This window comes from Perognathus longimembris, chromosome 21 (genome assembly GCF_023159225.1).
Source record: "Perognathus longimembris pacificus isolate PPM17 chromosome 21, ASM2315922v1, whole genome shotgun sequence".
NCBI lineage: Eukaryota > Metazoa > Chordata > Mammalia > Rodentia > Heteromyidae > Perognathus > Perognathus longimembris.
In genome coordinates, this window is record NC_063181.1 from 32,931,678 (window position 1) to 32,957,964 (window position 26,287).

The 26,287-nt window shown below is 39.4% G+C and overlaps 1 protein-coding gene and 1 long non-coding RNA gene across 3 annotated transcripts in view; both read right to left on the reverse strand.

The window, feature by feature from the left end:
• The window catches only part of Tacc1 (transforming acidic coiled-coil containing protein 1), a 66,161-nt gene that overhangs the window by 13,091 nt on the left and 26,783 nt on the right, over positions 1-26,287 (reverse strand). The window contains exons 3-8 of one of the 2 annotated variants that reach the window (XM_048330932.1): positions 15,887-16,985; positions 11,301-11,361; positions 8,085-8,298; positions 5,061-5,117; positions 1,889-1,894; positions 663-778 (exon numbers count right to left, since the gene is read on the reverse strand). In XM_048330932.1, the coding sequence (XP_048186889.1) occupies positions 663-778; positions 1,889-1,894; positions 5,061-5,117; positions 8,085-8,298; positions 11,301-11,361; positions 15,887-16,985 (1,553 nt within the window). Of the gene's footprint in view, positions 1-662; positions 779-1,888; positions 1,895-5,044; positions 5,118-8,084; positions 8,299-11,300; positions 11,362-15,886; positions 16,986-26,287 lie in introns of those variants that run through there. The other variant, XM_048330933.1, reaches the window with a different exon arrangement.
• LOC125339689 lies at positions 11,756-13,868 on the reverse strand. Its single transcript, XR_007208588.1, has 2 exons — positions 12,308-13,868; positions 11,756-12,075 (listed from the first exon to the last, which is right to left on the reverse strand). It is a non-coding gene; the product is annotated as an uncharacterized LOC125339689 (long non-coding RNA).

The window sequence follows — 26,287 nt, forward strand, 5'->3', positions numbered from 1 at the left end:
TGCTTTCTAGGCAAGTGCTCTACCATTTGAGCCAGTTCTATAGAAAGATCTTGGGAAGATCAATAGCAGAGATACTTAACTACTTTTTTGAGTGCTGTAAAATAAAATTTCTAGGCCTCCTTTAAAAAGGGGGTTGGTATTTAAGAAACACACAAGCCAAACATGTAAAATACAGCACAGAAATAAAATAGACTAATACACAACAGTGCCTTTGCTAATTTTCAGGTCACTTGGAAAGGCATAGCAGTCACCTGTCTTAAACAGGAACTGCAGAACTGACTTATTTAAAGAAGAGATGGTATCAGACAACATTTTAATGTTGCTACAAGCCTAAAATTTAAACCATTCTTAGCCATGAGCATATATTCTCTACACAACGGATCAGAGTTAGTAAAGTTTAGCAATTCAGAATAACAGATAAAGAAGTATACAAAATTCTTGTGTATGTTTCAGAGAAGATCAGCTTGTCACCAAATTCCAGCATGTCAGGACTCCTGCACAGCACTGATTGTTATGAAGTGCCTTTTAAGTGAGCCCATCTGCTGCAGGGGTAAAAACTTGCAAGCTGAGGCACCTTGGGCCAGCAGCTGGAATTTGGGGATGGCAAATGGGCTTTGCAAAGAAACAAAGTGATAAGCAGATAGAACGAGTACATCTTTTACCTCTTCTCTGATCAAGGTGAGTACGGCTGTCTTATCAGATTCGCTTAGGCAGATCCCATCCAGGGGGCTCTCACCTCCACACGCTACGGATACTGGAGCTTTGTCTGCAGAAGACTGTGGAGAAAGGGTTATAGTTCAGCTTTTGCCTATTTAACACTAAGTATCCTTCAAAAACCTCCTCATATCAAAATTCACACCCCTTAAAAATATGCTTGCAGAAGGAATAGCATGAAGATAGCTCTAAAATAACTATCTAGCTATACTATCATATAAAGAAATATGGTTCTAGCCCAGTACCAGTGGATCAAGCTTATAACTCCAGTTATTCTAGCTGAGATCTAAAATTCTGAGTTCAAAATAGCCCTAGTAGACAAATCCAAGACATCTCTAGCTAAAAGCTGGAAGTGAAAGTGTGGCTCAAGCAGTAGAGTACTGCCATAAGTGAAAAAGCTGAGAAATAAAGTTTTGCATACATCTGTGATCTAATAGTTGGAGAATATCCAAATGCCAAAATGACCCGAGGATAATCTTAATCTAAAGTCTAAGTATACTGATAGGTTAGTTGCCTACTTATAATCAGTTCATTGTCTAGTATCTTGTTTGAACCAAGTCCAAATCCAAAGTTGTTATAGCCTTACCTACTCTCTAAACGCCACACACACACACACACACACACACACACACACACACACACAATTTTTAGCATACAGCCTCACAGATCTCAGCTACAGAAACAAAAGCTACCAGCTGAAAGGGCCCATTTTCCTGTACCATTTGTGGGAGGGCAGCTCAAGCTGTCCAAGACCACCCCGGAACCTCTCTTTCCATGTAGGTATAGTTCTACTACCAGAACCAGAGGGCATGTGGGATAGAAGCCTCTATCACTAGGACTTTTGGGTGACTTTATGAATCTATATGAATCTGGATTCATATGACTTTAGCCATATCCTAGTGATACTATTTTTGAAAATAGGATGCATAAAGACTGTAGCTTCTGTGTATTGGGAGGCTCTATGGAAAGGCTCATGTGACCAAGAATGATTTGAATAAGCTTGGAAGTAAATCTACCCTAAGTCAAGTTCAGTCAATTGCAGCTTTGTCAACAGCTTGATCATGAAAGGTCCTTAGTGAGAGAACGCCAGCAAAACTATCCCAAGGTTCCTAACCTGTAGGAACAATGAGTTTGCTGTTTTAAGCCACTAAGTTTTGAAGTAATTTGTAGGTAGCCAACATACCCCTGGATATGGAAGTCAACTTGTGCCTGACTTTCTGTCAAGAAAATTTCCTATTTCTCTACCAGAAAATTCTGAGATCTGATAAACACTTTTGCCAGTGGCTCATAACTGTAATCCTAAACTACTCAGGAAGCTGAGATCTGAGGACTGTGGTTCAAAGCCAGCCCAGGCATGAAAGTCCATGAGATTCTTAATCTCCACTAAACTATATTTTTTAAAAAGCTGAATGAAAGTATATCTGTGGCTCAAGTGGTAGAGTGGTAGCCTGAGCACAAAAGCTCAAGGACACTTCTCAGGCCTAGAGTTCAAGCCTCAGAACTGACCAAAAAGTAAAAGGAAAAAAAAAAAAAACCACAAACTTTCCTATACACTAATAATTACACAGAGGAAAAGAAACTAGGAAAACAATCCCACTCACACTAGCAAAAAAAGGGGGGGGGGCTGGGAATGTGGCTCAGTGGTAGAGTGCTTGCCTAGAATGCATGAAGCCCTGGGTTCAATTGCTCAGCACCACATAAACAACAAAAGCCAGAAGTGGTACTGTGGCTCAAGTGGTGCTAGCCTTGAGCGAAAGAAGCCCCAGACAGTGCCCTGGCCCTGAGGACTGGCAAAAAAAAAGCCCAAAACACTAAAATAAAATAAAAACCACAGGACCAAATCTAACCAAGGATATAAAAGACTTCCACAATAAATATTGAGAAAGAAAACTCTCTTCTAGAAGATAGAAAGACATACCATGTTCATTGATGGGCAGAATTTTGTGAAAAAGGCTATATTACCAATAGCAATCTACAGATTCAAAGTAATTCCCATCAAAATTCCAATGACATTGGAACACATAATCCTATCACTACATGGGCAACTGAACTTAACAAATAAATACATGAAAAAAAATGCTCCACAACCTTAGCCATAAAGGAAATAACAATCAAAGCTATTCCGAAATCACTTCAGTAAGAATGGTTATTTCCAGGAAAACAACACCAACAAATGTCAGGGAAGATGCAGGGTAGAGAAAAGAGGTCCTCATACAGTGTTGGTGGAATGAAAATTAGTGTAACCGCTATAGCAATCAACACCAATTTTTCTCAAAAACAACAAAAATAAGGCCAAGAACTGGTGGCTCATGCTTGTAACCCTCGCTACTCGGGAAGGTGAGAGCTGAGGATCATGCTTTGAAGCCAGCCTGGGTAGAAAAGTCTGTGTGACTCTTTTTTCCAATTAATTACCAAAGTTGGAAGTTGAACAGTGGCTCAAGTGGTAGAGTGCTAGCCTTAAGCAAAAAAGTTCAAGGACACTGTCCAGGCCCTAAGTTTATTTATTTACTTATTTCTGGGTCTAATATTCTATTCCACTCATGTACATGGAATAGACCATGTACCAGTATAATGCTGCTTTTGTTACTATGGCTCTGTCATATAAGTCAAAGTCATATAAGTCAAAGATATTGTGGTATCTCCAAGCATTCCGTAGAATTGCTTTGACTATTCTGGTCTTTTATATTTCCATATTAATTTTAGGGTTTTAATTTTCTATTTCTGTGAAGAATGTCGTAAGGTGGTTGAGGCAAGAATTTATGCTGTGGCCTACTTTAGCCACTCTCCTCAGTTTCCTAGGACTTACTGCTTAAAAACAATGTGAAAAGTACATAGAATCTACTAGTACAAAAATTGGCCATATGACTTCTCTAGGACTGAATCAGAACCAAGCATGTGTTTAATGAAGCTGCCTGAATAAGTCAATTATATTCTTCTGAAAAGATCTAGTTTCTTATTTCTTATTCTTTCTCCTGGTCCCTCATGATTTAAGGACCAAGAGAGACATTCCTTGATGCCTATTCCATAGTGTCCTGACTATAGACTTCCTGTGAACACAGATACCACACAATGTCTTTGTGTCTTTGAAAAGACACAATGTCTTTTCAAAGTTTTAAGGAAGTACAAACTAATTTATGCCAGGAAGTTCATATGAGATTGTTTCTAAGAAGTTGTAACATATAATAGCTGGCCCTGGAGACAAGTATATGCTACTATTCTTTTCTACCCTTTTTAAAACCCAGTACTTTACTATACTCTTGAGTCTTTCAATTACCCTTTACTCTTTTTCTCCCAGCCACCATGATGAAGCAAGCAGACAGGTACTACTGCTCACTTTATAGATGCACGAAGTACACATCAGGATATTTAAAAGAGCTAGTTTCAAGTACTGGGAAAACCACCTGATTCTGTAGCCACATAGACAATGCTTTGTCTACTCAACATAACTTCTCTTATCATTGCTTCATTGTTTTTACACACTGAAGATACCAGGAAGCATCACCCTTGGCAAACTTTAAAAGGAACTGGCTGGTTTATGCCAAAGGATGAGAGATCAAGTCTAGAAATAGTAAAACTGGTTACAAAGTTGCCATCGTCTTTTAGAAGACTGGTACTAACCATGGGCTCAAGAAAAGAAGGTTAATTTACCCTAAGTTCTTTACCCCCATGCCACTAAAAACAAACAAAACACCATGTGACTAGTGGCTATTGTATAAAACATTCTGCATAAACTGCAAGTTCCTTGGGTAAAGAAACTAAGTAACATTATATATATATATATATAATACACATATATATGTATATATATGTATATATGCATAGTCATGTGCAATACTAATATACTAATGGGTGAAAGACATATAAGATGTTTTTAAATGTGTCAGATCCAGGCCTAGGCACTGTGCCTGAGCTTTAATGCCCAAGGCTAGCACTCTACCACTTGAGCCACACCTCCACTTTTGGATTTTGATAGTTAATTGGAGATAAGAGTATCATGGACTTTTCTGCCCAGACTAGCTTTGAACTACAATCCTTAGATCTTTGCCTCCTGAGTAGCTAGTATAACAGGTAAGAACCACCAGTGCCTGGCGTATACAAGATTTTCTGTATTCCTTTTACAAGTCTAAGCTTACTTGAAAATAATGATCTTGTTCTTAATTTATCTCAGATTCAGCCTTTCTCAGACCTGCCATGTAGTCAGGCACCTGCTGCAATATATATACATACATACGTGCGTATATATATGTATATATATATATTAGAATTTATTTAACAAATTAACATAGGCTTCAAAACAATTACTGAAAGAAACCTGAGCCCCAATCCATGCCTCCAAGTTTAGGAACTTACAAGCACAGCGAAGCCATCTTTTTCCATCTTCTGGCATGTTTCTTTCTCTATGCCTAAAACATAGAAAGTTATTTTTATAGTTTTCCCCCCAAAATTGAGTCCTTTCCTTCCTTGTGAAAGGCTCAGAAACTCCATGTAAGCCAAATTGAACAAACACATCAAGAGCATTTCAAGATTTTAACAGAGCACCGACATTCTAGTGAGCATTTGTTCCATGTTAAAAGAAGAATGCAGTAAATCCTCTGGCAAAAAGCACAAGGCTGCCCCCTTGTGTCCATTGAAAGTTTAATACCATGGAATTATTTCAGAAGGAAAGTCTAACACTGAACTCTATTTCATTACCAAGTCTAAAAGAATTTAAATTCTTACCTGGAAAGACACCCTCAATGTAATTAATGCAACAGAAAAATAATAATCTTTAAATTTCAAGCTTAAAAAATATGTTCATTATCTTTTCTATACTCTTCTAACTGGTTTCCTTTTATCAGTTCTATTTTTTACTTTACCACTATAAGTGACATTAAAAAAGAAAAAAAAAGAAGCAAAAGATTGTGTTCTCATTTAAGAAAATATAAAGAAGATATAAAAAACCCACAAAAATTTAAAGCCACAATCTTTCCTGTAGGTACTATTTTAGTCGATGATTATTTGAAACACAAACATGACCATTATTCCACTGCTTACATCTCTTAAGAGTATCCCCAAATTCTGACTACGTTCTCCTATTCTATTTGTCCGGTACATGAAGAAAACCAGTGAGAATTTTACCAATGTGGCAGGGTCCTTTCCAGGTTGTATGACATTCTCATTCCTGTACATATCCATCAAGATGCACATCTCCCTGGACTCCCTCCAGGAAACAGTCTTACAGCAGAGCCAATGGACCCTTCTACACATGACCCACAGCCTTTGCCTGTTCCTTTGACAGAGGTAATCAGTCACACTGAAACACCTTTGTTTAAATCTGTTACCATGGTTCCAAAGACAACTAGCCAATTTACCAACATCGAGGACAGCACTTTAGCTACTAGAGCTGTCTCTAATAATTCCTGTGTAAGAAATTTCCTCCAGTGAGGAAGAATATATTTCAAAAAATATTTGCCATATACTTGTACCAGAGGAAAACTAAGGCAGGCCTCTCACAGTCAACCCTGACTTTGAGAATTTGTAAGTCCCCTTTCTACGCTGTCACTAGGTGTTGTGGAACAGAAGAAATAGTGGTGAGAGCAGACAGTACAGTGGGATCCAAGGAACATTTGTGACACACCTGAAAGAATAGCAGAATTTCTGTAAGAAATGGCAAGAAAATGTTTCAGATATGTGGAAAAACAAAAGGTGGCACAAGAGTACTAAGGATTAACCTTGAGAAAGTATCTAGGTATCTAGGACAATAGTGAACAAGGCTTTGAGAAAGAAATTACAGGCAGTGTCTGTACAGTTATTTTATTATGAGTGGATCTGTAATGTTTCTCCAAGTCCTATGTGCTAAAAGATTGGTCCCCAGGGTGGCACTATTGGGAGGTGATGGGACCCTTAAGAAGGACCTACAGAGAGGTCTTTGGGTCACTAGGTACATGTCCTTGAAGATGATTGTGGGACTCCAGGCCCCTTTCCCAGGTAAGCAGTTCTGCTCAACCATAGGATCCCTACCTATCAGAGGCTTAAAAGCAAGAGGTCCACCTGATCATGGACTGAAACTTCTAGAACAATGAACCAAATCAGCCTTTTTGCTCACAAGTGGCTTGTCTCCGACAGTTGTAGCAACAGAAAGTTCATTAACAGATAGATAGGAAACTGAGGACTGGAGGACAGGGAAATAAGTTCCCATGTTTCTCCTGTTGGATGGAAAATCATAACTAAAAATTCTAAGTATAAGCTAGGCACCGGTGGCTCACACCTGTAATCCTAGCTACTCAGGAGGCTGAGCTTTGAGGATCCAACCTCAAAGCCAGCCCGAGTAGGAAAGTCCATGAGACTCTTATCTCCAATTAACTACCAGGAAACCAGAAGTGGCACGGTGGCTCATGTGGTAGAATGCAAGCAAAACAACAACAACAACAACAACAACAACAACAAAAAAGTATAAAAGCCAGGAGTGCTATATATGGTAAGGCTAGATTCGGTTAGAATGTTAGGATTTTATGTATACCAAATAAGTCAACCTACTATTTGGTGACAGGAATATGAAAATAATCACTTCACACTTTAGCACTGGTATTAAAGGACATGGAAGCAGACTGCTTATCTTGCAATCTAATTCTACCATTTACAAGTAGTAGTATTCAGAAATACTACCCCAAATACTACATCTCAGCATTTGAGGAAGCAGCAGAAGCAAGGAGCTCTCTGTCCTTCTCCCTTGAAGCAGGTTTCCTCTAGAAACAGGTTATAAGATGCTAATTCAAAAAGGCCCTTAGATTAACTTGTATGTTTTCCCCATTAGTCTCATTTTTGTGATAGAGGTCCCAGACATCAACTGTACAAAGGGCATAAAAAGATACTCATTTCCTCCTCAAAGCTAACCAAGTGATGTTGGTCAAGCTTCTTTTTCCCCCTTTATTGTCAAAGTGAATTACAGAGGGTTACAGCTTCATATGTAAGGCAGTGAGTGGTCAAGCTTCTTAACCTCTATGCCTTACTCTATTTCTCTGAAGAATAGTGAAAAGCATAACCAGTGAGGATCACTAGAGCAATGTTTATGTGCGGTTAGGTGCTATCATGGTAGTTATAATTTCTGAGTCAAATAATGAGCTTAATTGCCCCAAACCACATATTTATGTGATATACTTGATATGGCTATATTACTGGAGAATTATAGGGAAGTTCAATCAGTGTCTCCTGAACATCTTCCTACTTGGATAAGCACTTTGCTGTATCTCTTCTGTAGACATGCTTTGTCTACAAAAGCTTTGCTACTGCAAAGCATAGATCAGCACCCTAATCTACTCCTCAAGTGACCCAATTCTCTAATTGCTCTAAGGTACCTCCTGCTTTAAGCTTTCAGGCATTTCTAGGCTTACCTGCTTCTGAGGATGAAAACGCATGATTTATGGTAGACACAGGAACATTGGAACATTCAAAGTACTCCAGGTCTTCCTCTGGCTCACCTTTCACCTCGGCCCCTGCTGATTTCTGACCACATGATGTGGATGCCAGTTTCTCCTCATCAGTCGCATGGCCATCTCTATTAGAAATGTCTGGAATCTGGGAGGTCACTGCTTCTTCATCCTGGGAGTGCAAGAACAGACACTACCAGTTAGGAGGCAAATAATGGACCATGTCAGCAATGGAGCAAGTGGTCACTATTCCACACAGAGAATTAATGAGAGATGCAGGTCTAAAGTGGGGAGAAAGCTAGATTCCCAGTTATGAACTGTGGTGCTATCTGGAACCTAGCTTCTGTAGCTTGAGTCTCTGGTTTGAAAATGTTGAGGTTTTCTTGCCTTTTGTTTTTCTCCTAGTACTAGAGTCAGATTTCAGTGGCCTTGCATCCTTGCAGCTTCCTTGCTCACAGCTGGCAATCTAATCACTTGAGCTGTGCCTCTAGCCTAGGATTTTCTGCCTGGATTGGCTCCAGGCATGAGCCATTGGTGCCAAACCTTTTAATTAATGCTTTTGGGGGTCAGTACTAGAGCTTGAACTCAGGGCCTGGGTGTTAAGCTTTAGCTTTTTATCTTAGCAGCTGGTGCTCTACCCTTTCAGCCAGTTTCACTTTGCTTTGATGGTTAACTGGAGAAAACAGTCTCACAGAATTTCCTGCTCATGCTAGCTTTGTACTGTGATCCTCAGACCTCAGCCTTCTAAGATGCTGAAGTTACAGGTGTGAGCCATAAGAGCTTGGCTCTCTAGTCTAAATTTAAATTTATAAGCTTAATTAACTGAAAACAGTAGTTTTCATGCTCATATACTTATTTTTTTTCAGTCATGGGGCTTGAACTCTGGGCCTGGGCACTGTTCCTGAGCTCCTCAGCTCAAGACTAGTACTCTACCACTTTGACCCATAGCACCACTTGCGGTTTTTCTGGTGGTTAATTGGAGATAAGAAGAGTCTTAGACTTTTACTGCCCGGGCTGGCTTTGCACCACGATCCTCAGATCTCAGTCTCCTAAGTAGCTAAGATTATAGGCCTGAGCCACTGGTGCCCAGCTCCTCCTAATTATTTTTTGAAAGTCCACATAACTCATTGTATTTTCAAGCCACATCTAAAATCTTTTTGGAATATGTACCTTTGAAATTATAATAATTAAACAACTTCAAGAGAACAAATTATCTTTAAACCTCAAAGGATTTGGAATATTCTAAATATACTTGCTTAATACAACTTAGGTTCCTCCAGTAATCTGATAGCTAGTGACCCATTTTAAAAGTACATAAACCAGCTGGGTACCAGTGGTTCATGCCTGTAATCCTAGCTACTCAGTAGAAGCTAAGATCTGAGGATCACAGTTCACAGCCAGCCCATGCAGGAAAAAGCCAACGTGGAGATGTGGCTCAGATAGTAGAGCTCTAGATAGCCTTGAGTAAAAAAACTCAGAGACAGTGCCAAGGCCTTAAGTTTAAGCCCCAAGATGAGCACATGCACATACGCATTCACACACTCTCTCTCACACAAATGTATACTAACATGTCTTCATTTTTGGTGGGGAGAACAGTACTGTGGTTTGAACTCAGGGCCTCATGTTTGCCAGACAGTGTTCAACTGCTAAGTCATGACTCCAGTCATTTTTTGCTGATTACTTTATGAGATGGGGTCTTGTTTCCTGCCAGGATTCTACTTAGAACAATATCTGACTGTTTTAGATGTCTCATAGTTGCAGGGATCACAGGGACACTACAACATGTCCAACCTCCCTTGGTGGAGATAAGTCTCTCAGACTCTTCTGCTTGGGCTTACCTGAAACTACGATCCTCCAAATCTCAGCCTCCCACATAGTTTCGGAAGACTGGTATGGGTCATTGCACCAAGCTATGGGATTAAGAAGGGGTCTCTGGAACTTCTTGGTCTTGGCTGGTATTGAACCAAGATCGGATTACAGATGTGAGCCACTGATTTCTAGCTAAACAGTTCTTCAATAGTCATAAATAGACATTATTCCTATTTCTGAATTTGTAATTATATTTCACTTCTACTTCACTTTGTAATTCTGTATCACATCCTGTTGAAATACACTTATATCAGTAAAAGTCTGTTCAAGTCTCTCTATCCTAAGTTTCACTTTAAAAACATTTAAAAATATTTTTTCCTTGATCCTAAGTGTAAATTGTTAATATTTTTCTTCTGGAGAATTGCTATTACAACTGTTAATATGCAACTCATCCTGAAAATAATGCAAGTTTTTATAAGAATTATCAAATCCCAAAGTAGCTACTATACCAATTTTAAAACTTTTGCAGTAAAGTAAGGGATTTTTGTTTTTAGCAAATCAAAAGTAAATTTCTCCAAGTTCTTGTTATCTGATTTGCCAAATCTGAGAACCTTTCATACATTTGTAACACTCAAAAATAACTCAAATACCTCCTTGGCTTTTTAAAAAACAGCTTAAACTATGTATAAGTTTCTGTACAAGTTGCCCAGAATGATCTTAAATTGTGTTCCATAACTGTTATGAGTAAATTTATGTAATTATATTTAAATATATTTTTAAAAATATCTCAGGCTGGGAATGTGGCCTAGTGGTAGAGTGCTTGTCCAGCATGCATAAAGCCCTGGGTTCAGTTCCACCACATAAACAGAAAAAGCCAAAAGTGGTGCTGTGGCTCAAGTGGTAGAGTGCTAGCCTTGAGCAAAAATAAGCCAGGGACAGTGCCCAGGAACTGAGCTCAAGCCCCAGGACTAGCAAAAACAAAATAAAAGATAATACATTATGTAAGTTGTAAGTATGATTATATATTATGCAGGTTCTAAGAAGGGAACAGAGTCAGTTCCTATGCCAACCAAGTTCCAATATTTCTTCTGTTTGATATCTTGGAAGGTTTTATAATCTGTGGCGATATTCCTTTGTAAGACTCAGATTGGGAATTTTCAAAAAAAGTGAGACTTTACTTTTCATTGTGAAAACAGTTTCCTGTCTTCTAGGGCCTTCCTGGACCTCAGGACATGGACACAACAATGTTTTTCTTAAAGCTGAATACTCGGGCAGCCAGTGCAGATTTTTCTTGAGCTACCTGTTGGGTTACAAACTCTATCTGGGGACCAACTAGTCTAAGAATTATTTTGGTAACAGGCACAGACTTACTTGAGAGCAAGTATCCACAGCCAGAGACTGAGTTTCATATTTCTTCACCTTACAGCCACTCCTAGAAAGAGAAGAAAACAGGCAAGCCAGTTTGAAATTACAATGATAACTCTGAAGGTATAAGGTGGAGCAGAGGGCAGTGTTGCAAAGAGAAGCCAAAGCAAACAGCACCACGCAAGTCACACATGTGCATGGTAGAGACAGAGAGAGACCCCTTTGCGGTCTCTGAATCTTGTCCCAAAAGACAGGGCAAAGAATGACAGCTAGGCTCATTCTCTGAAAGATTATTTCATGTGCTTCCATGTGTTGTCAACACCAGTACTCTGACTCCTACATTGTTTAATTACACATCTACAAAGCCTTTTTGATAGTATAGCCTTAGCCTACAGACATTCTAGTCTGATTGTTACTCCCTTGACTTTGACGTTCATCAGGAAAATCACCACGCTGCACAAAAGTCTTTAAAAAGTCTTTATTGCTCTAAAAGTCACAGACAAGATATCTCCTAAGAGAGTCCTAGTCCAGAGCTGGGTACTTACAGAAAAGAACTGTGGTCAATGAAGGTATAAAAGTAGAAGTATTTAAGCAAATTGCTATCATTCTTTTTATGTAGCAAGACAGAAGAGGAACAGCATGTAGTGTGTACAAAGGCCACGATTAGAGGCAAATGTGGATCCCCCTGTTATTTTCAGACTAGTTCATAGTTTGTGATCACAAGATTAACTCAGATTCTGCTGTTTTAATAAGCTTAAAGTTTTCAGTTAAAAAGAAACAACTGGTGGGCTGGGGATATGGCCTAGTGGCAAGAGTGCCTGCCTCATATACATGAGGCCCTGGGTTCGATTCCCCAGCACCACATATACAGAAAAAGGCCAGAAGTGGCGCTGTGGCTCAAGTGGCAGAGTGCTAGCCTTGAGCAAGAAGAAGCCAGGGACAGTGCTCAGGCCCTGAGTCCAAGCCCCAGGACTGGCCAAAAAAAAAAAAAAAAGAAAAGAAGAAGAAACAACTGGAACCCCTTTGTACAACTACTTAATAATAACAATTAAAAAATACCACTCTGACCAACAAAAGAAAAAAACAACTATTTGCAACTTGCAAGTTACCAGCATGCACACCATCACTAACTCGTCCACTGTCTTTCCCTCGCGCTCTTACTGAGTGCCACTCTGTCTTTTAACTCAGGACGATTCAGGGAAATTTACCAGTAAAATGTATTACCTGTACCAAGCCAGCAGCCTTAACTTATCAAAAAAAAAAAATTCCAGTATCCCCATGATATAGCAGAGCAGTCCCTCAAACCAGTGCTGTAGCCACAGCACTTCTTGGGGCCAAGCCAGCTTTTGGTATTCAAGGCATGCCAAGCCAGGGGACACAAGCTCTAGCACCTAAGGTGGAAAGGGTCATTTTCACTCCCTTAGGTACAGACTTGCAAGGCTAAGCCAACTTATGAGGGGGCAAATGAAATGCAAAAGAAAAACAAAATCATCAAAAAGGTAAGTTGAAAAAGAGAAGCCAACATGCCATGAAAAGATAGTAGAGCAGGGCTAGGAGAGGGGACTGCCAGAAGTCCCAGGGACAAACAGTATCAACAGCAAGAGTACTTACAACAGAAAACAGAGAAATTTGACTTGCTCAGTAGTCCTGATGCACCAACAAAATTAGAGACAAAAGAGACAGACAGATGGAGAAAAAAATCATGTAAAGACTAGAATATCTTGATTCTGGTACATGTAAAAATGGTTTTCTCTACGAGATGAGATTCACATTTAAAAGGTATTCCTGAATGTTAGCACTGGTGAGGAAATGACTATTAAGGCCTCAACTCTAATGGATAAAATGGTATGAACACTCAAATGCCATATATGCATATCAGTAGATAAAAAGTAAGCCTCCAAATATATAAGTATATACATAAGACAACATATATAAGACTGAAAATGTTTGTATTTTTTACTGTCTAATTGTCCAGATCAAAGGTAACACATGAACAAAAAAAATTGAAAAGGATTCTGAATATCTCTATAGTAGGTGTATACCACTAAGAGGCCTAAAATATCAGCCAGGTTTAAATGAGTAGTACACACCAGGAATCCCAGTACTTGTGAAACTGAGGCAAGAGAACCACAAGTTCTAGGCCAGCCTAGTTTTAATAATGAGATCCTGTCTTGTAGAGGGAAAAAAACAGCTTCAAATTATTTCACATTATCTATCTTATTTGGTCTGCAAAATACCAATCATACTATGCTGTGTCCATTTCATACAAGAATCTAGATATGAATCACATACATCTTTTCTTGTGTATGTATCAGTCCTGGGACTTGAACTCAGGATTTGCATGTTCACCCTGAGCCTTTGTGCTCAAGGCTACCTAGCACTCTACCACTTGAGCCACAGCCCCACTTCCAGCATTTCTGGCGGCTAATTGGGGAAAAGAGTCTCACAGGCTTTCATGCCCAGACAGGCTTCAAACTGTGATCCTCAGTTCTCAGCCTCCTAAGTAGCTAGGATTACAGCCATGAGCAATTGGCAACTGGCTCACATATATCTTTTTGAATGTTTCATAAAACTCCTAACTGGGGCTGGGGATATGGCCTAGTGGCAAGAGTGCTTGCCTCGTATACATGAGGCCCTGGGTTCAATTCCCCAGCACCACATATACAGAAAATGGCCAGAAGTGGCGCTGTGGCTCAAGTGGCAGAGTGCTAGCCTTGAGCAAAAAGAAGCCAGGGACAGTGCTCAGGCCCTGAGTCCAAGCCCCAGGACTGGCCAAAAAAATAAAAAATAAAACTCCTAACTGCCCACTAGATGTTACCATCAAGTACTGTTTTCAGTCCTTTCTACAAATGAGAGCTCTTGTCACCAAAATCCAAACATTATATAAGATGTCTGGTAGTGCTTATTTGTAGAAAGAAAAGATAAAGAGTTTGGTTTGTGTAGTAATTGTTTGATAAGTAAGATATATTAGATTAAGAAGTCCATTCCATAAAAAAATAAAAGAAAAATGCTATCAGGTGAGAATGGCAGGCCTCAAGGCAAGAAACTTCTTGGTACTAAGTACATTTCCTCTCCTGTGCAGATTTAATCTCATCTGACACAAATACACTGGCTTCATGCTTTTAACACATAGCTTCCTAACCACTCCTATCAACCTTTAGGTGCTTCTCACTGCCAAGGCAGTGATATGCCCAGTATGTAATCAAATGCTGTCTAGACTAGCTAGCTAACCCTAAAAGCCACAAAAGAAGACTATGCCAACATCCAGTGGATTTTTTTTTCAATAATCATTCAACTGTTCATATACAATCAGACCAAAAATTACTAATGACATTCACTCCCTGTAGAAATGCTAGGGGCTATTCTGGAGAACTAACTGATTCCTATTTTGCTCAGTCTTCTTGGTCATGAAATCTTTTTATTCCAGATATTTTCCTTTCCAGTATAATTCAACATCTGGTATTTTTACTTAAGTGACAGTAATGGTGAGAAGCACTTCCTCAACTGTCGAAGTGACAGCTACAAGTATGGTCTCTTCATCTTCCCATTTCACTCTTGGTGTCACTTGGTCCTTCTCTGTGTCTTTCAGAAAAATGTCAGAGTGGTTGGGAATGTGGGTTACTAGTAGAGTGCATGCCTAGCATGCATGAAGCCCTGGGTTGGATTGCTCAGTACCACATAATCAAAAAAAGCCTAAATTGATGGTGTGGCCCGCAAAAAGAGTTACAAACAGATACACTGTCATCTATCCAATTAAGGTAATATTGCAACAAAGTTAAGCCTGCAAAAAGAGTTACAAACAGATATACTGTTATCTATTCAATTAAGGTAATATTGCAACAAAGTTAAACAGAAGCTTTGACATAGCCTGAGAAATCATTCTTGGAACTCCAAAGAACTTCCTAAAGTTCATCCAGGTTTCTCAGCTGAAACGAGGGATAGAAGAAGGATAAGGCAGAAGACTAATTTATTCAGATTTAACTGATCCTTTAAAACATCTTGGGTTCTTACCAGACATTCCCTTTCTTGCTAATGAACTACAATCCTCAACACCTGTTTTGTGGCAGGTTTACACATATGTGTACACGTGTGGGCGCGCACACACACATATGCACACACACGTACACACACACAGCTGGGCATTGGTAATTCACAACTGTTATCCTAGCTTCTAAGGAAGCTGAGACAGAGGATTATGGTTCAAAGCCAGTCCAAACAGGAAAATCCATGGGGCTCTTCTAATTAACCCCCAAAAAGCCAGAAGTAGAGCTCAAGTGGTAGAGCACTAGCCTTGAGCACAAAGAGGTTCAGAGACAGCACCCAGGCCCTGAGTTCAAACCCTACAACTAACACCAACAAAAAACTATGCAGAATAAGGAATACCTAAAAAGAGCTTAAATAAGTCAATGATTCAAAAATTAATTTTAAAAAAACCTACAAAGAAAAACTATTGGAGTACAGAATAAAGTCATAAGCTTTGTATAGCCCTACTGCACCTCAAAGATAAATGTAGCTCACCAAAACCAAAGTAGCTACTGCCGAAATCACAGAGAATACACAGACACCAGCACCCAGCACCCAAGGTCACTCACGTTATTAAACGAGACTTTGCCTTCTTAGGTGATTCTAAGATTTCATTAACATGATTACCAGTAGAAGAACAAAAGCTGCTGTTTGTTAATGTTGTGGTTGGCTTAAAGGGATCCATGCATTCATCAAAGTTATCTGGGTCAAAGTGGTAGGAGCCCTTAGAGGACAGAGGTGGGGAGTTCTGCAGAATGGAGTGACTCCCAAGGGGATTAAAGTTAGGGTGATCCCACTGACTAGGGTCTCTCTTAAGGGATGCTTGGGTATCTGTGGCTATTGGCTCTGCAGTCTTTTCTACCCCTACTGGCTTACTGATGCCATCTTTTTGTATCTTGGGCATCACTTTATTTCCTGGTTTCTTGCCAAGTTTCCTTGGAAGGGCTTTCCTGGCCTCTCCATTTTCCACTTCTATGAAATCAAACTCAAGCTTGAGAGGTGAACTCTTCAACTCTTCCTGCAGGTCAACTCCTGAGTCATTGGTGCCACTGCTGAGAATGCCAGAAGCTTCTTTCAAGTCAGGGAGAGATTTCTGGTTCTTGGAACCTCCCAGCACAGAAGGTATGTTCTCATAAGATTCATCTGATTGGAAATGGGAGGATGACTTGGGAAAAGGTGTGCCTTCCCTGGCCGTTTCTGTTTCTGAAAACTCTCCTCCAGTTGCTGTCTTCCTCAGGGAGACAGGTTTAGGCTTTCTTAGCTTGCTTCTACTGGTCACAGGCTCTGGACAGGAGATGCTGACCTTCAGATCCACTTCTGTAGAAGCCTCAAGTGTAACCCCCATGTTGCCTTCTGTCACTGCCTTGTCTTGGGTGGCTTCTGGTGGGCTAGAAGGCAAAGCCTCCCCCGAGACTACAGTTACACAGCCATAGGCCGCTTTTGTTCCAAGAAATTCTGGGATATCTGTGGGATTCTTGGCCTCTATTGAAAATGGCCTCACTACTGAGATTTTGCTAATATCCTGCTCAGGTTCTTCTTTGCCATCCTGGGCTGAATGAGATCCAATGGCCAGCTGTGGTACCTCATTTTCTGAAGGTCTAGAACAAGTTTCAGATGAACACTTTTCAATTACTTCTGCTACCAGCTGTTCCTCAGCTTCTTGTGATTCTAAAACAGAAAAATAAAAAGGATCACCTTCCTGGCATTGGTACATACTTTGTACTATCTAAATTCACCCTGATGAACAGCAAGCTCTTTTTATATTAAGTAGCTTTAACGGTCAGCAAGGATGGCAGTAGAGCTAAAAGGACACTATATCCCCAAATGAATTTTCCTGTTCCAAACTATGTATACACTGTGTAACAATTATGCCAATAGCATAGCTTTTTAGAAAAAGGCTAAGAAAATCAAAGCTTAATTGCAATGTGTTAACATTCTGTAGGTTAAACTAGGCTGAGGAATCTTCAGACACCAAAAGCTTCATTGTAGGGATACAGGTGAGCACCAAGACAGTTCGCAGGCCCAAGCTGTCAGTTCCAGGGTCAGAATTTTACACAATAAACAGATTTTAATCTTTGGAAGTTAAAAACACAAGTAATTCCTATTCCACAGAGAAGAATTAAATAAGTCAACTGTTACAAAAACAAATGAAAACCACTAAGACCAGCTCAGTATCACCTCCACAGTGTATCTTAGAACTAAAAGAGCCAAATTTGGAAAAGGAGGTAAAGAAATGCCTTTAAGTGATGTACATCTATAACCTCAGCATTCAGGTAGAGACAAGTGGATCGTCCTAGCTCAGCCTGGGTTACATAGCAAAAATCTAATCATTTTCACACAGAATTAGGTATATCCTAGTTTTCCCTGTACTGCTTTGAAAATCTTCATTAAAAAAAAAAGCCAGCTTCATTACATATAAATTGTGTGTGTATGTGTGTATTGTGCGTGCACATGTGAGTGCATGCATGCTGTTACTGAAGCTTGAATTCAGGGCCTGGATGTTATACTTTAGCTTATTCACTCAAGACTAGTGCTCAAACACTTGGGCCACACTTCCAGCTTTTCTTACTGATTAATTAGAGATAAGAGTCTCATGGTCTTTTATGCATGGGCTGGCTTCAAACCATGATCCTCAGATCTCAGCCTCCTGAGTAGCTAGTATTATAGATATTAGCCTGGCTTCAACAAAATTTCAAAAATAATTATTTTTAAATGTATTGACAATTTTACTTAGGTATGCACATTTGAATTGTTGTAAAAGAATACTTGAATGCTATTATTTGTGCTAATAATGGAAAGGGAAAACAAACCATTAAAAACACAGGGGTGTTAGGCATCAGTGGCTCATGATTGTAATCCTAGCTACTCAGAAGGCTGAGATCTGAGAATCATGGTTCAAAGCCAGCCTGAGTAGTATGACACTCTTATCTCCAATTAACCACAAAAAGCCAGAGGTGAACCTGTGGCTCAAATGGTAGCGTTCTAGCCTTGAGCTAGCCCCAAAACAGCGCCCAGGGCCTGAGTTCAAGGCTCAGGACTGGCAAGCACAAACATACACACACAGACACAGACACAGACACACACACACACACACACAGATGGGGGGGCACAAAAAAAGATGTCATAACGAAACCCATTGTTTTGTTAAAACTAAAGTAACAAGGCTTGTTATTTTGGTCTGAGTGTGCTCGGTAGAGTGTGGTAGTGCAGGACCTTAATTTTAACATTCAGGAAGCTATAGTAGCTAAGATTTTTAAAAAATATTCTTTTAAACATTTCAATGTTATATTTTCCATCAAACAGATTTAAACTCACTTCATGTACTTTTCCAAGAAATTTTTGCATTGATAAAATTAAGAAATTAGATCAGTTTTTAGAAATTGTTGGCCATTCAGTTTTGCAATGTGAATTTCCCCGTGCTTTTTTCAGACTTCTGGAACAGTTTGATTAAAGCATCATCTCAGCCACTAAGCTGAACTGTTTGAAAATTTATCATTTGTGACTAGTGATCTGCATATATAAAGGTGCTTTTAGAGTCTATACAATATTTTGTTTAAGGAAAATGTTTCACTATCAAAACATTGGAAAATGCCAGGTGCGGGTGGCTCACACCTATAATCCTACCTACTCAGGAGGCTGAGATCTGAGGATCATGGTTTGAAGCCAGCCAGGGTAGGAAAAGTCCGTGAGACCCTTATTTCCAATTAATCACAGAAAAAGCCAGAAGTGGTGCTATGGCTCAAGTGGTAGAGTTCTAGCTTTGAGCAAAAGGAAGCCAGAGACAGTACCCAGGCCCAGAGTTCAAGCCCCAGGTCTGGGGGTGGGAAGATTGGAAAATGACAGCTAAAGGAGAAAGCAGATCTCTAAACATGGTGATGCACATGGTGATGGGGAACAAATGTTAAGAACTATATTCTAGGAACTTAAACATGAAGCTTTCTTTTTTGCGGGGGGTGGGGAGGTCTGCCAGTCCTAGGGTTTGAACTCAAGGCCTGGGGGCTTTCTTTGAGCTTTTTGTGCTTAAAGCTAGTGCCCTACTACTTGAGCCACAACTCCACTTCTGGCTTTTTTGAGGGTAGCTAATTGGAGGTGAGAGAGAGTCTCACGGACTTTCTTGCTTGGGTGACTTCAAATCAAGGTTCTCAGATTTTGGCCTCCTGAGTAGTCAGGATTACAAGGATGAGCCACTGGTGTCCAGTCACATGCAGCCTTTTAAAGAGAACTCCAGCCACTCTTACATCACAGGCAATCTTACAGCAGGCAACAGTTCTTGACAAACCTATTTCAAAGGCTTTAACTTTGTGCCACCAAGAGCAAGAGGCATGGCATGATGTAAGAGCTGCTCCTTCTATATTCTGACAAGCAAGAAATGGTCCTGCCCAATTAAAAGTTGATTTGGGGGGCTGGAGGAATGACTCCATGGGTAGAATGCCAGCCAATGAGGAAAAGCTTCAGGTACTGAGTTCGAGTTCCAGTCTTGGACCATATAATTGGACAAATGATTCTGGCAGTCTCCTGCTCAATAAATTTTTGAGTTGTTATGCTATAAATCAAACTATACACATAAAGAACTATTTACCTAAATAAATTATGGTGGATCTGGTAAAATAAGCATTCCATTTATTTTGTTTTGTTTTGTTGTTTTTTTTGCCAGGCCTGGGGCTTGAACTCAGGGCCTGAGCATTGTCCCTGGCTTTCCTTTGCTCAAGGCCAGCACTCTACCACTTGAGCCACAGTGCCACTTCTGGCTTTTTCTGTATATGTGGTGCTGAGGAATGGAACCCAGGACTTCATGCATGCTAGGCAAGCACTCTACCGCTAAGCCACTTTCCCAGCCTGCAATCCACTTTTAAAATACTAGTTTAAAAATGTTTTTACATATAGGATTTACTTAATATATTTAAATTATCATAAAGAAATTATCATAAACTTATTAACCTATAGTAAATATTATTCTAAGCACTACCATGGCAGGCCTGAGCACTGTCCCTAAGCTCCTTTCGCTCAAGTCTAGCACTGTAACACTTTGAGTCACAGTACCACTTCTGGTTTTCTGATGGCCAACTGGAGATAAGAATCTCATGGACTTTCCTACCCAGGCTGGCTTTGAACTTTGATCCTTAAATCTCAGCCTCCTAAGTAGCTAGGATTACAGGTGTGAGCCACCAGTGGCTGGCTTCTACTTAAATCTTTGGTACATTTTTTTTTTCTTGGTCATGGGGCTTGCATTCAGGGTCTGGGTACTGTTCCTGAGCTCTTTTATTCAAGGCTAGCATTCTACCACTTTGAGCTACAGCTCTACTTCTGATTTTCTGGTGATTAATTGGAAATAAGAGTCTCACAGGGTTGGGAATATGGCCTAGTAGTGAAGTGCTCACCTCATATACATGTAGCCCTGGGTTCAATTCCTCAGCACCACATATATAGAAAAAGCCAGAAGTGGCACTGTGGCTCAAGTGGTAGAGTGCTAGCCTTGAGCAAAAAGAAGCCTGGGACAGTGCTCAGGCCCTGTGTTCAAGCCCCAGGACTGGCAAAAAAAAACCCAAAACAAAACAAAGTCTCACAGGCTTTCGTTCCTGGGTTGGCTTTGAACCATGATCCTCAGATCTCGGCCTCCTGAGTAGTTAGGGTTACAGGTATGAGCCATCAGCACCTTCACTTAATTTTTTTACAAACTGGTTGTCAGTTTTTAGCTCTCAAATGATAATTCTGAGCTATCTATGATGGCTTTTCCACTTTGTTTGTTGTAATTTCTTTTAAAAATCATGTGAGTGTTTAAATTCTGTCCTAGGAAATAGAGAATATTTTTGTTTTAACATCCAAAGTTTCAAATCTACTTACTGCATAAAATTCTGACCCTGAAATTGTCAGGCTGGGCTTGGAAGTGACTTGGCAAGATTTATATCCTTTTAAACTAGGCTGTTGGTATATTAAGATTTCTCCATACCAGCTTTTCCCTTAAAAATGTTAACACCACATAATATACATTGCAGTAGACCCTTGATATGCTTTGATATGTCTTTGACATGCTTGATATGTCTTTTTCTAAATAAGTTTTATTTGCATTATCTAAATGATATAAACAACAATCAGATTTTCTCTCAAGAATCTGAATTAAAACAGAAAAGATCTGTATAGGGCTGAGGGCAGGGTACAAGAAACAGAAGACCATGCTATTCCAAGAAGCAAAGAGACAGGAAGTGCCTGGTAACTTTTCAATGCCTGCAAAGGCCCACCCTCACTACGCCAGCTTAATTTCCAAGAAATTCTCCCACCTCCTTATGATGTAGATTTATTTGAGTTGGTCTGAGTGAGGTTCTGTCCTTTGAGAACAAATATATCCAAACTAGTTTACAGAAGCCAAGATCAAATCAAAGATTTAGATTAGCCTCAACTGATGCCACCTAATGAGATACAAGTACAAAAGCCATTCTGACACAACAGGACAAGGCTCCACAATCTAGTCTATGCAATGTCCTCAAGGACAGAAAACATACTGTGTAAGACACAAGATAAGGCATCTAGTAAAGTAACACTTTAATGTTTTGTTCACATGTGATTTTTATTCTTTTTTTTTTTGGTGCTAGTATAGGGCTTGAATTTAGGACCTGGGCACTATCACTCCTTATTTTTTTTGCATAACACTAGAGCTCCACTACTTGAGCCACAGCTTTACTTCCTGCTCTAGATGTAACTAGATGTAAGAGTCTCACCAACTTTCTTTGCCTAGGCTCAATCCTCAGATCTCAACCTCCTGAGTAGCTAAGATTACAGGTACATGTAATTTTAAATTATTTTAATTATTAATTAAATTTAAATTTAATTTAAATTATTTTAATTTAAATCTATAAATTCAACATAACCCACTGTCCTGTAGCTGAGCACAGAGCAAATGCTAAGAATCTTAGACAGTACTAAGAGATAAACAAAAGCACTCTGAAAGAAATGTGGGCATGTCAATATGCTTGTGTGGTGTCAGCTTATCCAGGAAGCAGGAGAGTCTCTTGAGGGCCAGTAGTGTAAGGTCAACTTGGGCAACACAAATGAGGCACTGTGTCAAAAACAAAACAAAGTTTAAAAAGGGAAGAAAAACATAAAAGTTATCAGAATCAAAACAGAGTTTTCTGTGTAAACCTTACACACAAAAAGAAGCAGAACTATAAAGGTTGGGCAGCAGCAACAACTATCTCACACAAGTTCAAGCCCCACAACCAACCAAAAAAGAAAAAAAAAAAATCAGACCACAAGCTTGCAGAGGCTACCACCTTATTTAAAAACAACCAACCAAACAAAAAAGCATTAAAAGGCTGGGGTGGAGTAAAGAAAAGAAGAGAAAAGGGGGGAAATGTAGTCAAGAATTCAATATACATCCTACATAATTAAGAAGACTGAGGGAAGGAGTGGGTAGGAGGGGGATGGGTGAGAATGTTGAAAGGGGTGACATGGATCAAGATGCATTGTATCCATAAACTGCTTTGTTAAGTGGCAACTCCGTTGTACAATTACTTAGGAATAATTAAAATTAAACAACTAAAACAAAATCCTCACTCCTATAAGGACAGTACCTACCAATTGCTTTTACCATGTACCTACCCTGTTTGTTTGTTTTTTAAGTGCTAGGACAGAACCCCCGGGCTTTGCTCATACTGAGTAAATATTCTTCTATTGAGTTACATCCCCTAGACATGAAGACACTCTTATTGTTAATTATATGACCAAAGACTATTGTCTTAAAATATCTCATATATAACCTTCCTCAACATTTTGGCCTTTAAAACTTCCTATTGCTCCGGCTGAGGATGTGGCTTAGCGGTAGAGTGCTTGCCTAGCAAGCATGAAGGCCAGGGTTCGATTCCTCAGCACCACATACACAGAAAAAGCCAGAAGTGGCGCTGTAGCTCAAGGGGTAGAGTGCTAGCCTTGAGCAAAAAGAAGCCAAGGACAGCACTCAGGCCCTGAGTTCCAACCCCTTAGGACTGGCCCAAAACAAAACAAAAAAAGCCAAAAACTTCCTATTGCTTCAATTTCCTAGCTTACTAATGGCATTTACTCTTCCCATTGCAATGTTCCACTATTCTCAAGTAAATTCTATTCTTTAGAGAATCTCTCTCTCTCTGATTGCCAAAACTTATGTATATTAGATCACCTCTTGACAGCCAGAGTACAGTAGTCATCCCGTAACCTTGGAAATTAATTCCCAAGACCCCAGTGGATGAGTATAACCATGGAGAGTACCAAGCCCTATGACTGAGTGCATTTTCCTTCCTAAACATTCACCATATAATGTGACTGTTAATGTTTGCAACTTCAGTTTATTTTTCTTTCATTTTCCCTATCACTTAAGCACTTACAGCCTCTCTCTGCCATATGCAATTGGCAACATCACTACTCTTAGGCCTTGGCACTATTATAAAGTAAAATGAAGGTTACTGCAATTCAAGAGTTGTGTTGCATCTGAAAAGATCTGATAACCCAGAGCAGCTAATAAAGAGATGATTCACAAGTGGAGTAGAATGGCTTACGATTCCTTTAAACTACTAGGAATGGTATATAATTTAAAGTTCTGGATTTTTTTTATGACATTTTCCATTTAATATTTCTGGACCATGGATGACTATAGTTACTAAAACTGAAAAGCAAAACCACAACTACGGGGTGGAACTCTGAAGCTTGAATTCCTTATCTTCAAAAAAAAAATCATTCACAAGAAATGAATGCACTAAAATGAAGGAGCTTCAAAACAGTTCTGTCTGCAAACAACTAATCTAAGATATTTAGCATGGAGAACTAGGAAATATCACAGGATCTCTGAATATTTTTAAATTGCCTGGAATGAAAGGATGAAAATTACTGTCACATAAAAGGATAAAATTAGAACTGTATGGTCAAATATTAAGAGGGAAGAGCTGGACATTGGTGGCTCAAGTCTGTAATCCTAGCTACTCAAGAGGCTGAGATCATTTGCCCTATTACTCTTTGCCATATCCAATTGCCAGCATCACTACTCACATAAGGCCTGGAGCCATTCATTATAAGGTAAAACAAAGATGACTGCAACTCAAGAGCTGTGGGAGCCGAGCCAGGAGAGACAAATCCAAGAGACTCTTATCTCCAATTAATCAGCAAAAATCCAGAACTGAAGGTATTTTTCAAGGGGTAAGGTTCCAGTTATGAGTGGAAAAAGCTAGGTGAGGAAAGAGAGGCCCAGAGTTCAAACCCCAGTATCGGCACATGCATGCGTGCTCGCATGCACACACACACACACGTGTATGCACACATATCTGTGTAGACATTGTATATATGTATATATTTATATTTGTAATATATAGCATATATATTATATTATACTGCATTATACTGTGTCATATATATTATATTATAAACATTGTATATATTATATTACATATGTGTATATATGTATATGTACATATATAATATGAAAAGGAAAGCAGATTCTGACTTACTGTGAGAAAGAAAAAAATAACAAATCCGATAACAACTGCAGTAGCTGCAGAAAAGTCAGTTACCAACTTCCTAAAAGGGATAAATAATGGTTTCTATACCAAGGGCCCCTGAGGCCTTTTTAAATGAATTCCTTCCCACACACATAAAGAGCCATGCTTCCGTTAACAGAGAATATGTGTACTAGTGGTCAGAGGAAATGAGCAACAATACTAATTTTTTTTTTTTTTTTTTGCCAGTCCTGGGCCTGGAACTCAGGGCCTGAGCACTGTTCCTGGCTTCTTTTTTCTCAAGGCTAGCACTCTGCCACTTGAGCCACAGCGCCACTTCTGGCCATTTTCTATATATGTGGTGCTTGGGAATCGAACCCAGGGCTTCACGAATACGAATCAAGCGCTCTTGCCACTAGGCCATGTTCCCAGCCCAATACTAATTTTTTTTGTTCATCAGTCTGGGAACTTTTTTTACAAGTGACAGTTCAGCACTTTGGGCCTCAGTTTTCTCACTGATAGAAGTCTAAAATAAAAAGATCTTTCGAGTTCTTTTCTTTTACAGCTTCAAGAATCTAGAAATTTAAGATGCACAGTGATTAAATGGTGAGTCTCTTTACATTATAACCTTATAGGCATATTTTCTGGATGGTACACATACCTTCACTTAGGATTCACTGGGTCATTCAACAAATACATGAATACTGTTTACACATTGGGCTCTATGTTAGGCTCTAGGGATAAAACAGCAAACAAAACAGAGAAGGTCTCTTTCTAATGAGAAAGGAAGGCATTGACTAAATAATTAATGAATGTGAGAGGAAAGAAACTACAAAAATAGAAAGGCATCAGGGTTTCAGAGTCCTGCAAGACTTGTCAAGAATCTGGCATTATGCTTATAGCAATAGACAAATCACTGAGGTTTAAGCAATAAGACATATACAAAGAGTTGGAAGGGATCAAATGGAATAAATAAAACTACATTATTTTTCAGGCTTTCAAGGAGGGTGGTTCTAATAAACAGACATTTTTAATATTTGAGAGAATAAATAAAGTGATAAGATTGTGACATTTAGGAAATATTAACAAAAGATCTTGGGAGCTCTTAGAGAGCAGGAACATGACAGAGAGAGACAGACAGAGACAGAGACCAGAGATGGAGACAGAGACCAACAACAAAAAGCCAGAGTAAAAAATAGAGGAGCTGTGGCTCAAAGTGGAATAGTGCTATCTTGAGCAGAAAAGCTAGGGAAAGTGCCCAGGCCCTGAGTTCAAGACTCCATGACCAGCCAAAAAAAAAAAAAAAAAAAAAAAGGAGAAAGAAATAAAAGGCACACTAACTACTACATAATTACAAGTGATCTCCATTCCACATCTTTATCTTTGAACCTCAGTGTAATTTAAATCCAAATTTTTAAAATAGAAATTATCCTCCTGACTAAGCTTCTAAAGTACCTGGGATTACAGGTGCACCTTGCCTGGCAGACTTCTAGTTTTGCATAATATTGGAAAGTTATC